The following is a 16,727-nucleotide window of genomic DNA, read 5'->3' on the forward strand; positions in this document are numbered from 1 at the left end:
ACAGTCCTCTCAATACAAGCTGCCATGGATAAATTCAGCTCAGAACATTCCAGTTCCACCAAAACTGCAACAGTAATTCTTAATTTTTTCGAACTCAACAATCAACTTCCAAAATTCGAGCTGTGATACCAAACCCAGAGTACTTGGTTGCAAATTGGCAGCCTATGAACTGTTAGTCTAAAAAAATGTTTTATAATTTATTATTTTGAGTAACATGCTCCACTTCGGATCTTTTTTGCTTGGAAATCTTGTTACGGTTAAGTCATGGAACAATATTGGAACATATCACCTCTTATCTGACAAAATAGAACAGGCTAAATTTATGCAAAATAAAGTAACATGGACTGTAGGGAGCAGGACAAATATTTGTGTACATAAATAACACTGCCTTTTTCTTCTAAAATAATTTCTTTCAAAATTCTTTAGAGTATATTTTATTGTACTTATATGATATATTGGACTAAGGAAGGGAATACTTTTCCACTTTGTTGACAATTGAGCTCTCTCAGGTAAAGTGCAGCATGGATAGCTGTAGAATAAAGCTCTCTCCTCTGTGGTAACAAGCTGCCATAACCCTGCACTCTTGAGAATTGTTGCATCAGTGTGACATTTATATTTCCCAAATCAATTATCTGTGTGATGAAGACTGGTGACTGAGTCGCAGCAGTATTGAGTGAGATTCTGTGCTGACGATCTGCTCCCACTGGGTTGAGACTGCACAAATTCATTTTGTGTCTGACCTTTAAAATTAGTAGGGACAGAAAGCCTTCATTTCATCAGCCCGGGCTCGATTTAAACCAAGGCCCTGGAAGTGAAACACTAACCAGTCTTCCAGAAATTTATATTTGTTGAAATAGAGTAACGGCTCCATTTAGGAATGGGATATGAAAAACTCTCATCAATTTAACATCAAATACTCCTAGGTCAGGTATATCACAGGTAGAAATCTTACTTTTTAACATTTTTATATTGTGCCTTTAACACAGTAAACCATCCCATAGGACGCAATGAGACAAAATTTGATACCAAGCCACATGAAATGATATTAGGGAAAGTGATCAAAAGCTTGGTTAAAGAGGTAGATTTTAAGGAGCGATTTCAAGGAACCATTGTCCACCCCAACAATTTGACTCAGCCCCTACATTAGGACACTCCAATTGCAACAGTTTAATATTTTTCCACTTCCCACAAAATTTGTGCCGCTGAATTGAAACATTAACTTTCCCCCCCCCCCCTTTTTATATTGTTACTAAAAAAGATAAAGGCCGGAATTTTCCAGGGTCGTAGCGGGCTCGATCGGTGGCAGGTTGGATGGATCGATAACCTGCTGACATCCCGCTCCCCCCTCCCCCCCCGCCACGCCTTTCCTCCAGGCACGTCTATCATTGCAGAGCCGACCCAACCGGCAGCAGTCGACAACCCAATTGAGATGATTGACAGCTAGTTGTCAGACCCTTAACAGGCTTTTTTTAACTTACTTTTAAAATTTAACTGAATAGCCACGTGAACCACGTCTGTCAACCTGAGGCGGGAGTTCTTTGGCCATTGCTCCAGTTGATTACTTGACAGTATCAAATCTACAATAAAAGCTCCCACCTGACAGATGATCACTTTCCTCAGGCAGAAGCTGTTGCTCAGACCATTTCCAGCACAGATTCTGCAGGCTGCAAGTGTTTCCAGCAAATTCTCCATCCAGTCTCGCCTCATCGGAAGAACTTTCCCACCATTGACAGAATGCTTCTGTCATCTGTACTTCAACCTGCCATCTATTCCATCAGCATGGGTGCTGTTTATACTGTCTCACATTGGTCCTTAGAATCTGACCACAATGAGCCCCAACACCGCCAGCAGCACCAATAACAACACCAACCTTCTCCACAATCACCAACCTTCTCCACACAGAGGGCATCAGCACCCAGCCACATTGCTGCCTGGGAGGCCAGGGTTGGCCAGATTTCGTTAACTTTTTGTTGTACTCTCATATGGCTGCCACATGATGTGCCAATTTGGCACCAATCCACAGCAGCACTATAAAGTATCCCTACAATGCCCAAACCATTCCTTTCACACTCATCACCATTGCGGAGGGTACTATTATGTCTCATCATTCACTGCAACTCACTAACCCACTTCCAAAAGTGCACACAAATCTGTCCAAAACCAGAAAGTGTTGAAAATTAAAAAAATTATGTTTGACACTGCATTAACAGAAACTTTACATAAGCATTGGATAAAACACCCAAGTCGCTACCCTTGTGTGTTGTTAGTTGGTATGATTGCATTACGATAAGGATGAGTGTGAGGGGTGTCTAGTGAGATGGGAATGTGATAATAAAGAAAGAAAGACTTACATTCATATAATGCCTTTCATGACGACTGGACATCTCAAAGTGCTTTACAGCCAATGAAGTACTTTTGCAGTGTAGTCACTGTTGTAATGTGGGAAACGCAGCAGCCAATTTGCGCATAGAAAGCCCCCCGAAACAGCAATGTGATAATGACCAGATAATCTGTTTTTGTTATGTTGATTGAGGGATATATATTGGCCAGGACATGGCGGTTAACCCCCCTGCTCTTCTTCAAAATAATGCCATGGGATGTTTTACGTCCACCTGATGGAGCAGACAGGGCCTCAGTTTAAAGTCTCAAATAAAAGGCGGCAACTCCAACAGTGCAGCACTGCCTCAGCACTGCACTAGTGTGTCAACCTAGATTTATGTGCTCAAATCCCTGGAGTGGGACTTGAACCCACAAACTTCTGACTCAGGTGAGTTTGTTACCCACTGAGCCACAGAATGTAGATAGAGAGAGAGATAGGTGGAGGTGCAAGGTATATTGGTGTAAGTAAGGATGTGCAGGAGTAGGGTAGGGATGGCAGAGTAATGGAGATGTGATGAGGCAGAGCAGGATGAAGTTGAGTGTGGCTTTGTACTAATGTTTCCTGATCTAATGAGATAATTGAAATGTTTGCAACACTGCACCCAGGTTCTCCTGACTACAGCCCTGCTTGTGACCTACTCTGCAATCTGCTAGCAGGCTGCTTTGGTCTCCTGGGATCTTCCGCCCATTGGAAAGGAAGATGACCTCTCTGCGTGCTCTGACTCTCTCTATAGTCATTGGAAGACCTGGGTGCAGCCCTCTGCCTCTATGCAGTCATTGTCAGTGCTTGCAGCACCCCAATGCTGTAATGCACTGACAGCACTGTGTTAGATGAAACTTCAAATGTCACGTGGCCATGGTCTCTTTAAAGATCCCAGCTGAAACGCATCATGAATGCCGTCACCAGACCAGTTCCATTTAATTGGGCCAAGTAACATGCTAGGTGGGCTTAATAGGCCCTATTAACATAAGTTGGTCTTCAGCAGCGGGATGGAGCTAGCAGCAGGGTCGCGACCTGCCATGGCCACTGCCCACACCAGACCTGCCAAGGTAGGCAAAATTCCTGCCTGGCCGAGAATTTTCTTGCAACTGCTCCTGCTTCGTTGCCGTAACCTCACCAGAAGTACGACGAAAACTCTGTTTATCCATTTAAACAAGGTCTCCACCACACTTATCGTGGAGAGGGAACAGCTGTGAGGAAATTCCAGGTCAAAGCTTGGGAAGAGAAGCCTACTTTATTGATGCCGATAATGCAGATAAATTCGTCCATTGTGTTTTGCCCAAGGTCCCAACTCAAGTCACACACACGAGACTTCTTGAGCCATTTACTAGGAAAGAGTAGCTGAGGTTGTTTCGTGTTGTTTTCCTTGTTGGCTTTTATATTTGGAGTATTTTCTCCGAGGAGAGGTGCAACAAAGACTAAAGAGCCCCACCTACTGTTTACAATTTTGGTGGTGGGGGGGGGGGGGGCACCCACACTCCTCAATAGTAACCCTCCTGACTCTGAGGCGGGAATATTACCACTGAGAAAATGGTCACTCCGTCCAGAAGTGAGCACCCTGCTGGATGTCACCCCAGTATTTAAAGATCGTAGTAGTGTCCACTCATTGAGGCTGTCTGGAGTGGGACTTGAATCCTTCACCTTCTGACTCAGAGGTGGGAATGCCCACAGCAAAACAACTCATAAATAGTTCTCAGAGAAGTCAAAAGGATGGTTGATATGAGAAGTGGGAAAGTGTCATAATGGTGCAGGTAGGAGTGTTATTCTGAGGTTGGGACTTTGGAACATTGATGGGGAAGAGTAGAGTAAGATTTTATCTGTATCTAATACTACTATACCTGACTTAGGAGTACTTAATGCTAACATTCGGTGAAAAAAAATCCCATTCCCCAGCACTAATATATTTGACCTTAATAAGCGCAAAATTCACCCCAAACTTGAAACAAAATAAATCTACAGTGTAAAAATGAAGAAAGCCAAAAACTCTACATCAAGTAGCTTGTTGGGAGAAAGTTCCTTTCATCTTGTTAACTATTTAAAGAAATGGCAGAAAATATAAATTCCAATATCCCCATAAATATCACTTGGCAAGGGGTGGGGGTAGGTGGGGATTTCATAGGTGCGAGACATATGATTTATAGTATTTACAGTAGCAAAAGGACAAACTAGTAAAATAATTAATAGATTAGTCTAAAAGGGATAGTCAAGTAGATTGCATGTTATTACGATGGCTTTTATTTTATGTTACCAGGGTACAGTTAGTTTATTGAATAACTGATATCAATATTTGGTTCTTAAAACTGGAGCGTATGTTTGTAAATTTTAGTCCTGAACAGAGGTTATTTTTTATTCAACACTGCATTTATCTTGTCTTCTTATTATCTTAATTCCAAAGCCTCCATTCAAAATCAATTCCTTTGTAAAATTTCTTCTCTATCAATGTAGTTTACTAATAAGTTTGCTTCTTGTTATTTTCAAGGTGAACTCAAGGAAATCAAACAAGATATTTCAAGTCTCCGATATGAACTCCTTGAAGAGAAATCACAAAACACAGAAGATCTGGCTGAATTGATCAGACAGCTTGGAGAAAAATTGGGAGCGTAGTCCAACTAGAAGGCAAACAATAGTGTAGTGACATTGTATCTTAAACAAATCTTTACCAAATCAGTAACTATAATGATAGATTTTGCACGTTTATTACAATAGTTCCAAATTTAATTTAGATACGAACATTCCAATCGGAATTGAGTGCATAGTCAAAGCAGTAGTTACGCAATAATTTGTATAATATCAGAAATGTTTTTATCATATCAGATAATATTATCTGACTGAGGTACACATTGTATTAAAATGTTTATAAATCAATGAAAATGTGTGTAAAATATATGTTTTCTTTACAATAAAGGAGATCTCTTAGCAATGTCTGCGGCTGGAATGCTTTGCACCTTCTCTACGCTAGCCTATATTTTGATGAGAAAATTATATTATAATGTTGCCTCACATTAAGTAGGGCATTTCTGTACTGCAGGATCTGGTTTCAAGCCAGTACTGCTGAGAATGATGCAAAGCAGCAGATTCAAGTTGTGCTGTCAACTTTGTGCCGTTCACTCACCAGGGATTTGAGTCAGCATCTCTGGGAGAGAAAGGGGGAAAGTGGGAAAAAAGCAATGCAAGGACAATTTTTCCAATTCAAATTATATCTCCATGTAAGTTTCTGGCTTAAACTTAAAAATGTTATAAAATAAGTTTGTAGAATGCTCAAGTGGTCCAAAGAACTCTTAAAACTGCCCTTTAGATTGGTTGTAGTTATATAGGGCCTAAATTTGGCCCTCCCATTTTTTCGGCGCACTTACGTGAGATGCGCCAACTTCCTACAATCCAAATGGCAGCAAAAAAATGTCCCTGGGTTATGGCCCCTCTGCCGACTCTCCCGGGGCTTGGCGCGGCGTGGTGAATCCATTGAGGGGCGGAGCTAGGACCCTGCGCCTAAAAGAGTGCCGGCAGCTGTCCTCATGTGCAGTAGAGCATTCGCGCACGCGCAGTAGCTCCTCCCATGATTGTGATGATGCGTTCCTGCAGCATGGGACCCAACGCATCCCACCCCTATCCCGGGCTGAGTGGCCTGCCGCACAGGCCGGCCACTGCCTTCCCGCACTGAGGGCTACAAGAAACAGGTTGGTGCGGGGAGACATTTGGTCGGGAGGGGGAAGAGTTTTGATCAGGTGGGAGGGGGCGAAGGAAGAGAGTTTTGATCCAGGAGGGGAGGAGAGAGGAGAGTTTTGATGGGGGGGGGGGAAGGAGGAGAGTTTTGATCCGGCGGGAGGAGAGAGAAGAGTTTTGATGTGGGGGGGGGGGGGCGGGTGGGGAAGGAGGAGAGTTTTGATCCGGCGGGAGGAGAGAGGAGAATTTTGATGGGAGTGGGGGGTGTGGGAAGGAGGAGAATTTTGATGGGGTGGGGGGGAGGAGGGTGTGATAACCATGTGGCCAGTAATTTTAATGAGCTTACTCAAGACTTTCCTTAACCCTGTTGATGAAAATACTTTCCTACGAGCAGGAGATACTTCTATTTTTTATTTGGATATTTTGAAAAAATTATGTAAATATGTTTTGTCTCTTTACTTCTTTTATTTTTGTAGTTTAAGCTCCCATGATTGCTTCTGTTGTATAGTAGATTAACTTTGCGAAGTTTGTCATACGATGTCCTGTATAGCTGTTTGATCCTATTCGCATTCTTTAGTCACGTCATTAAGTACTTACCTGCGCTGATTTCTTAACTCTCCGCAAGGGTTTTCTGTGCGGCCACAAGTGGCCACATATGCTGGCCTAAGTTAGTTTGGAGCAATTATTAGCTGTCCAAATTGGCTTAAATGGCCAATACGGGTGTAAGGTGGCTGGTAACGCCCCCTTTTGAAAAAAAAACTAAACTTAAAAAAAATCCTAACTAACTCATTTACACTGGCACAAATTAAATGTGCAGAATGGGGATTTTTATGATACTCCAGAAAAATCAAATTGCTCCAAAAAAAACGGAGCAACTCCTGGGCAAATTTGGGCCCATAGCAATTAATGTAAAGTGATATGAGACTCACTCCTAAAAATGGTGCAATACTCCTTGGGGCAGATCTTGACTTTGTGCAACAGTGTAAAACAGGTGATAGTGAGTCGCACCCATCTCTGTGACCACCTTATGGGCTAACATCAAGAAGTCAGTTCTGAATCTTCCACAAGGAAGAATTTTCATGTTTTTACAATTGAATGTACTGAAGAATAGTTTTTTAAGGGCAGACCTTAACATTAAGTTATGGATAATCAATACTAATTTTCCATCTATACTCATTTTCCATCCTCAGTTTATCCCTATATGTCTTCTCCCCCACCCTCCTTCCCCAATGTTTCAGGCTCTGATTTGAAATGTTTACTATTATGTAATTCTGAAAAATTGGGCTCGAGTTTCTATTAATTGACTATGAAGGAATGGAAAATCCCAAATGTTCTTTATTGTGTAAGTATAGTCTAACCATCAAAAATAACTCAGCTAGACCATGGTAGAGCCTTTATACAATATGGATTGAGAAAGATCACATGACTTCAGAGAGTACAAAACCAGTTGGATAAAAGGGCTACCCTAAATAATGTGCAAGGTAATTTACATTCAGGGAATTAAGAATGCCAAACTGGATGTAGATTATTCACTGTAAGAAAATGGATAGAGTAGCGCATTAATCCATTTCATCTGCCTCAAAATAATGGAATTCAAATGACTCATAAATGGTTTCAGCAGTTCATCACATTTTATAGAATTCTCTCGGCAGAAGTATGCTTCTTTTGAAATGAGGCCTGATAAAAGCTGATTGAAAGCAGCACTGTTTATTTCAGCGGAGTAATAGATTTGAAAAAATAGCAGAAATACGAAAGAAGGCTTCACAGAATATTTCCAAATTTTCAAGAGAGGATTGATGCAGTATAAAATGATTTCCTCTTGAAAGCTACTGTGTTTGTAAGGAAGCGACATATTTAGAGATAGAAACAGAAAATGCTGGAAATACTTAGCAGCTCAGGCAGCATCTGTGGAGAGATAAACAGAGTTCATGTTTCAGGTCGATGACCTTTTGATGATTGAGTGTTCCCAGCATTTTGTGTTTTTATTTCAGATTTCCAGCATCCGCAATATTTTGCTGTTGTAATGTGTTTAGAGCGTCTCCTCTATGCAATAGCTGTTAGGTACCCAAAGTGATGAGTTGCAGACGAGCAAACCAGACTCCTGTGGCACAAAAACACCTCTAAATTCAGATTAATTGTATCTAATTGGCCAATTTCATGATCAGAAGCTGTAAAGGTAGCAAATGAGAAAGGGAAAATAATCATATTTCAGCAGTAAGAAGCAAGCCTCTGAGACAGTGTTAAGCACTTTGATTAATATAAATGGAGTTTTGAATTACACCTGACTAGTGCTCAATCTATTCTCGTGTTAGCACTCGGTAAGGTAAAAAGGTGATCCATTCTCACATTCAACATGAAACCACACGAAGTTTACAAGTAGGAAATACTGAACTATGTATGGCTGGGTTATAGCAAGGTTTCTGGCTCGTGTGCCAGTTTCACACTCGGACTGAGTTAGCTGGTGGTGGTGGTGAGGGTCTACAATTGATCCTACTTAATATCCTGTTAACCCCGGTGGCTAAGAGCTTCTAATTGGGTGTAAACCCTACCGGAAGTTAGGTGATGCACAAATCATGGTCACAATGAGCTGATTCTGGCTAAAAATTCAGGTCATGCCTATTTACCATATAACAGGCAAGCTTCTGGTATGGGCAATGCCCTCACTGTAAACTTGTACCATTTAGTTTATATTATCATATTGCCTTTTCTCATTCTTCTTTCCAGTGTAACAAAATTACGAAATAAAACTTAGGGCAGGAATTTTACTGATGCTGCAAGTGTGAGTTTGGAGGTGGGTCCGCTGTCAAAATGGCAGTGAATGACAGTGGGGCGGAATTCCGCTGTGAACCCACCTCCGTGTCAGTTTGTCAAGTGTCAGCTCTGCCTGTGTCCTGCAGACCCAACACGAAGTGACGGGTCAGGCAATTGAGATGCTTAAGAAACTGTTTAAAGGTATTTAAGCAGCATTTTACAGTGTCCTAATGATTTTTCCAAGTTTTTATGAGATTTCCGGCGCTCAAGGATCACGTCAGATAAGTGAGTCGGGTTCTCAATGACTCTCCATTGTTGTGAATAGTTGACAGCTGCAGAAGTGGTATAAAAGCTACCATTTCACAGCTGTTCAATTTCCAATCTTAGAAGCTGGAGCCTTCAGGATTTGGAATACACTTTTCAGCTTTATGGAGGTTTAAAGTGTTTGCAGTGAACTCTCTATCCAATGTTGTTGTAGAGCCACCTCGGGGATTACTGATGTAATAATAATAAAGCCATGTGCTGCATCAGTTCTTACCCGGGAGCCATGTTGTGCTGTTCTCTGTGTTTACTGTGTCTCAAGATATCACAGAATTGGCGATGAAGATTGGATCTTGGATTTCCTAACTGAAATGTTTGTTCGAGGATAATCCTGCCAACTGATGAAGGGACTGTGAGATTCTTCGTTTTGCAGAAAAACGTAACAATCCAAGGCAAATTTCAAGCACACATGGCTGAACTGTCAATGTTGCCAGAGTCCAGATAGCCGTAACCATGGGAATAATATGGCACTTGAGTGAGTTCCATCTTGCGAATAGTATCATCAAAGTTCCCGATGATGTAAACCGTAACCAGGCAGTTTTAGAAATGAAACGAGCTATTTTCTTGACTGAAGCAGGCCCCGAGGCATTTGAGATCTTGAAAATTGTGCTTGTTCCCGCCAAGCCGAAGGACACACCAGTGAAGGAGAGTTAGAACAGCACTACAGTCCTGAGCCCCTGGAAGTTGCTGAAAGATATCATTTTGAAACACACAATCAATTCAATGACGAGGGTATCAGTGAGTACATTGTAGCTTTAAAAAAGCTATCCAATCACTGTCAGTTCGGAAACTTTCAGGACTAAGCTTTGCATGACTACTTTGTTTGTGGGTTGAAAAATGAACGAATCAGAAGTAAATTGTTGACAACCCCTAACTTGACTTTTGATTTAGCTTTTCAGACAGCTATATCAATGGATATGGCCAACCAATACCCCCGAGAATTTTGCGCCATTTTCAGTCGTCAGACAATCGAGGTGAATCGGCTGCAGGCTAAAAGTGAAAGGCAGTTGGGCCCCAAGGCCTCAGCAACTGGCCACGGTAAAAGTGCATTGAAGTTGTGCTGTCAGTGCCTGGGACAACACCTCACTCAGAACTGTCCATATGTGAAGGCAGCGTGTTTCTGCTGCAAGAAAACTGGCTATCTTGCGAAGGCAGAAGGGGATCAAGGGGTATGGCGAGAAAGCAGGAATGGGGTACTGAAGTTGAATGTTCAGCCATGAACTCATTGAATGGCGGTGCAGGCTAGAAGGGCCAAATGGCCTATTCCTGCACCTATTTTCTATGTTTCTATGTTTCTATAAACCGATTGGTAATGCTAGAAGTAGAAATCGCTAGACACTACATAACATTATGGAAAAGCAGCAGGACGAGGAATTTCTGGAGATTCAAGTCATCGGGAGCATGAAGGTATCTAACAGCGATTCACGAAGTATCGTCATCTAAGCAGACATCGCAGTAACCAGGATACCAATGGAAATCGACACTGGTACATCTGTGAGCGCAGTACCGGAATCGCTATATCACAGCAAGTTGTGTGATTATCGCCTAGAGAAATCAAAGATAAAGCTGCGAGGCTACTCAGGAGAGCTCATGTAGTAGGAAATGTCATCATACTAGTGAAATACAACAATCAGTATCAGAATTAGCCTCTCATAGTAGTGGCAGGAGACAAGCCTGATAGGTAGAAATTGGTTATGATCACTGAAGCTGGATTGGAATGGGATTTTTCATGTGGAAGTAAAATTTGCATCGAAAGATAATGTCATCAAGCAGTATCCGAAGGTGTTCTGTGAAACAGGCAGTCCGATCCAAGAATTCAAGGCGAGTGTCAGAGTGCAGAAGGACGCTAGACCAGTTTACTGCAAGCCACGTCCCATACCATACGCACTCTAGGAGAAAGTTGAGCAAGAACTCAAAAGACTAGAAACTGAGAACATTATCTCTAACGTAGATCTGAGTAATTGTGCTACACCCATTGTTGTTGTACCTAAGTCCGATGGTAAGGTAAGGTTGTGTGGTGATTATAAAGTAACCGTAAACCAGGTTCTAGCGTCTAATCTACCCAATATGTTGCCAAATGTGGAAGATTTGTTCATAACACTGACAGGTGGCCAGATCTTTTCAATGTTAGATCTAACAAACACCTAGCTACTACTTGAGTTATATGAAGAGTCCAAGTCATGCTTGACTATAAATACTCACTTAGGCATATATCAGTTCAATAGGCTACCATTTGGAGTGTCTTCCGCCCCTGCCATATTCCAAGGGGCGATGAACCAGATATTGCAAGGCATTGAAGGTGTATATCATATCATAGGCAGTTCCTCGAAATCGAGGAAGACTTGCTTTCACTCCTAAAGTGAGTTCTTTGGTGGCTGAACAGTTCAACACGAGAGCCACAGACCCTGTTACAGGTGGGACAGATATTCGCCGGGAGAAGTGGGGGGGGTGGCACTGATTTACCACATGCTCCTTCTGCTGCCTGCACCTGACCTCTTCACACTCGCAGCGTTGAGATTCGAAGGAGCTCCGCATATAGCAGTTGTTGAGGGAGTCTCGTGTCTGGCATGTGAACTAAGTGGCCTGTCCAATTAAGCTGATCTAGCGTAGTCAGTGCTTCAATGCTGGGGATGTTAGCCTGGGCAAGGACACTGATGTTGGTGCATCTGTACTCCCAGGGTATTTGCAGGATCTTGCGGAAGCATCGTTGGTGATATATCTCCAGCGACTTGATGTGTCTTCTGTAAGTCATCCATGTCTCTGACCCATATAGGAGAGTGGGAATTACTACAGCCCTGTAGACCATGAGCTTGGTGGTAGGTTTGAGGGCTTGGTCGTCGAACACTCTTTTCCTCAGGCGGCCAAAGGCTGCACTGGCGCACTGGAGGCGATGTTGAATCTCTGTATCAATGTCTGCCTTTGTTGACAAGAGGCTCCCGAGGTATGGGAAATGGTCCACGTTGTCAAGAGCTGTGCCATGGATTTTGATGACTGGGAGACAGTGCTGTGCGGCGAGGACAGGTTGGTGTAGGACCTTTGTCCTATGGATGTTAAGCGTAAGGCCCATGTTTTCATATGCCTCGGTGAATACATCGACTATATCCTGGAGTTCAGCCTCAGAATGTCCACAGACGCAGGCGTCGTCCGCGTACTGCAGTTCAACGACAGAGGTTTGGGTGGTCTTGGACCTGGCCTGGAGGCGGCGTAGGTTAAACAGCTTCCCACTGGTTCTGTAGTTTAGTTCCACTCCAGCGGGGAGCTTGTTGATTGTGAGGTGGAGCATGGCAGCAAGGAAGATTGAGAAGAGGGTTGGAGCAATGACACAGCCCTGTTTGACCCCGGTTCGGACGTGGAATGGGTCTGTAAAGGATCCGCTGGTAAGGATCACAGTCTGCATGTCGTCGTGGAGCAGGCGAAGGACGTTGACAAACGTTTGGGGGCATCCGAAACGGAGGAGGACGCTCCATAGACCCTCACGGTTGACAGTGTCAAAGGCCTTTGTAAGGTTGAAAAAGGCCATGTAAAAGGGCTGGCGCTGCTCCCTGCATTTTTCCTGTAGTTGTCGTGCTGTAAAGATCATGTCTGTTTTTCCTCGGTAGGGGACGAAATCTGCATTGTGACTCTGGGAGGAGCTCCTCGGCCACAGGAAGAAGACGGTTGAGGAGGACTCGAGCGACAACCTTCCCAGTGGCTGATAGCAGGGAGATTCCCCTGTAGTTGCCACAGTCAGATTTGTTCCCCTTTTTAAAAATGGACACGATGACTGCATCTCTGAGATGCCCCGGCATGCTCTCCTCCCTCCAAATGAGAGATGAGGTCATGTATCCGCGCCAACAGCGCCTCTCCGCCATATTTTAGCGTCTCAGCAGGGATTCCATCCGCACCCGTAGCCTTGTTATTCTTGAGCTGTTTTATGGCTTTTCCTACCTCATGCAGCATTGGGGTTTCACTGAGGTGGTGGCGGGTCGCATGCTGCGGGATGGAGTTGAGAACACTCGAGTCAAAGGCAGAGTCTCGATTGAGGAGATCCTCAAAGTGCTCCTTCCAGCGGGCCCGGACAGCCTCGGTGTCCTTGATGAGTGTTTCCCCATTCTTTGCCAGGAGTGGGGTGGGGTTTTGGGAGTTTGGACCGCAGGTGAACTTGACAGCAATAAAGAATCCTCGCATATCGTGGTTGTCAACTCGTTGTTGTATCACCTGCGATTTCTCCATTCACCAACTGTTCTTTAGGTCCCGGGTTTTTTGTTGGACCTCAGCCTTGAGCCATCTGTAATGTTGCTTTGTAGCACCCGAGTTTGGCTGTTGCTTGAGGCTCAAAAATGCTCTGCGCTTACAGTCTATTAGTTCTTGGATCTCCTGATCATTTTCATCAAACCAGTCCTGGTGTTTTCTGGTTGAGTAACCAAGTGTCTCTTCACAGGCACTGATTATAGAGGCCTAGAGGGCAGACCAAGAGCTGTGGGCATTGAGCATCTCAGGGCCATCAAGGCACGCCAGATTGGCTGTGAGGCGCTGACTGTATAGGGCTCTCTTAGCTGGGTCTTTAAGTGCCCCGGCATTACTTTTTTTGCAGCACTGTTTCTGCTGTCCCCTCTGCTTTGGGGCTATGTTAATATTGATGATGGATCGGATTAGGTGGTGGTCCGTCCAGCAGTTGTCAGCTCCTGTCATGGTGCGGGTGATGCGCACATCCTTGCGATCCCTAGCTCGGATGATGACATAGTCAAGCAGGTGCCAGTGTTTGGAGCGAGGGTGTTGCCACGATGTTTTGTATTTATCCCTCTGGCGGAGCAGGGTGTTGATGATGAGGAATTCATGTTCTAGACATTTTGTCAGAAGTAGGGAGCAATTGGAGTTGGATTTCCCTACCCCATCTCTGCCAATTACAAACCCCCAGAGGGCTGTGTCTTTGCCAACCCTAGCATTAAAGTCTCCTAGGAGGATCAATTTATCATCCTTGGGGACGCAGGACAGGGATGTCTCGAGGTTGGAATAGAAACCCTCTTTAGCCTCGTCTGTTGCATCGAGTGTTGGGGTGTATGCACTGATGACTGTGACGCATTGGGTGTGGGATAGGGTTAGGTGAAGGGTCATCAGGCGTTCGTTAATCCCGCAGGGGGAGCCTTATCCTTAGACTGTGACTCCTGGATCTGGACTTCCCCAACATCGGGAACATTCTTCCTCAATCCCGTCAGAATTTTATATGCTTCTATGAGATCCCCTCTCATTCTTCTAAATTTCAGTGAATATAAGCCTAGTCAATCCAGTCTTTCTTCATATGTCAGTCCTGCCATCCTGGGAATCAGTCTGGTGAACCTTCGCTGAACTCCCTCAATAGCAAGAATTTCCTTCCTCAGATTAGGAGACCAAAACTGCACACAATATTCCAGGTGTTCTCTCACCAAGGCCCTGTACAACTGCAGTAAGACCTCTCTGCTCCTATACTCAAATCCTCTCGCTATGAAGGCCAACATGACATTTGCTTTCTTTACTGCCTGCTGTACCTGCATGCCTACTTTCAATGATTGATGTACCATGACACCCAGGTCTCGTTGCACCTCCCCTTTTACTCATCTGTCACCATTCAGATAATAATCTGCCTTCCTGTTTTTGCCACCAAAGTGGATAACCTCACACTTATCCACATTATACTGCATCGCATCTGCCATGCATTTGTCCACTCACCTAACCTGTCCAAGTCACCCTGCAGCCTCTTAGCATCCTCTTCACAGCTCACACTGCCACCCAGCTTAGTGTCATTTGCAAACTTGGAGATATTACATTCAATTCCTTTGTCTAAATCATGAATATATATTGTAAATAGCTGGGGTCCGAGCACTGAACTTTGCTGTACCCCACTAGCCACTGCCTGCCATTCTGAAAAGGATCCGTTTATTCCCACTCTTTGTTTCCTGTCTGCCAACTAGTTCTCTGTCCATTTCAATACATTACCCCCAATCCCATGTGCCTTAATTTTGCACACTAATCTCTTGTGTGGGACCTTGTCAAAAGCCTTTTGAAAGTCCAAATACACCACATCCACTGGCTCCCCCTTGTCCACTCTACTAGTTACCTCCTCAAAAAATTCTTGAAGATTTGTCAAGCATGATTTCCTTTTCATAAATCCTTGCTGACTTGGACCAATCCTGTCAATGCTTTCCACATGTGCTGCTATTACATCTTTAATAATTGATTCCAGCATTTCCCCACTACCAGTGTCAGGCTAACCGGTCTATAATTTCCTGTTTTCTCACTCCCTCCTTTTTTAAAAAGTAGTGTTACATTTGCTACCCTCCAATCCATAGGAACTGATCCAGAGTCCATGGAATGTTGGAAAATAGCCACCAATGCATCTACGATTTCTAGGGCCACTTCCTTAAGTACTCTGGGATGCAGACAATCAGGCCCTGGGGATTTATCTGTCTTCAATCCCATCAATTTCCCTAACATTATTTCCTGACGAATAAGGATTTCCCTCAGTTCCTCCTTCTCGCTAGACCCTCGGTCCCCGAGTATTTTCGGGAGGTTATTTGTGTCTTCCTTAGTGAAGTCAGAACCAAAGTATTTGTTCAATTGGTCTGCCATTTCCTTGTTCCCCATTATGAATTCACCTGATTCTGACTGCAAGTGACCTATATTTGTCTTCACTAATCTTTTTCTCTTCACATATCTATAGAAGATAGTTTAAATCCAAACAAGGGAAAGCTGGATGCAAAGTTCCTCCCAAATTTGGCTACAGTGTTATATCCACTAAATGAGCTGTTGAGAAAACAAATCCCTTGGAAGTGGTCAAAAGAATGTGACACAGCATTCAAAGACTATAAAAGCCAGTTAGTAGAGAGTACCATGTTAGTTCACTTATAGAAACATAGAAACATAGAAAATAGGTGCAGAAGTAGGCCATTCGGCCCTTCTAGCCTGCAACGCCATTCAATGAGTTCATGGCTGAACATGCAACTTCAGTACCCCATTCCTGCTTTCTCACCATACCCCTTGATTCCACTAGTAGTAAGGACTCCAACTAACTCCTTTTTGAATATATTTAGTGAATTGGCTTCAACAACTTTCTGTGGTAGAGAATTGCACAGGTTCACCACTCTCTGGGTGAAGAAATTCCTCCTCATCTCGGTCCTAAATGGCTTACCCCTTATCCTTAGACTGTGTCCCCTGGTTCTGGACTTCCCCAACATTGGGAACATTCTTCCTGCATCTAACCTGTCTAACCCCGTCAGAATTTTAAACGTTTCTATGAGATCCCCTCTCATTCTTCTGAACTCCAGTGAATACAAGCCCAGTTGATCCAGTCTTTCTTGATAGGTCAGTCCCACCATCCCGGGAATCAGTCTGGTGAACCTTCGCTGCACTCCCTCAATAGCAAGAATGTCCTTCCTCAGGTTAGGAGACCAAAACTGTACACAATACTCCAGGTGTGGCCTCGCCAAGGCCCTGTACAACTGTAGCAACACCTCCCTGCCCCTGTACTCAAATCCCCTCGCTATGAAGGCCAACATGCCATTTGCTTTCTTAACCGCCTGCTGTACCTGCATGCCAACCTTCAATGACTGATGTACCATGACACCCAGGTCTCGTTGCACCTCCCCTTTTCCTAATCTGT

The 16,727-nt window shown here is 43.8% G+C and overlaps 1 protein-coding gene across 1 annotated transcript in view; it reads left to right on the forward strand.

Annotated features, from left to right (window-relative positions):
• The window catches only part of LOC139274773 (short transient receptor potential channel 6-like), a 277,996-nt gene extending 273,012 nt beyond the window's left edge, over positions 1-4,984 (forward strand). The window contains exon 12 of the mRNA XM_070891460.1: positions 4,860-4,984. Within this exon, the coding sequence (XP_070747561.1) occupies positions 4,860-4,984 (125 nt within the window). The remainder of the gene's footprint in view (positions 1-4,859) is intronic.
• The last annotated feature ends 11,743 nt before the right edge of the window (positions 4,985-16,727 follow it).

Source organism: Pristiophorus japonicus, chromosome 10, assembly GCF_044704955.1.
Source record: "Pristiophorus japonicus isolate sPriJap1 chromosome 10, sPriJap1.hap1, whole genome shotgun sequence".
Classification (NCBI taxonomy): Eukaryota; Metazoa; Chordata; class Chondrichthyes; family Pristiophoridae; genus Pristiophorus; species Pristiophorus japonicus.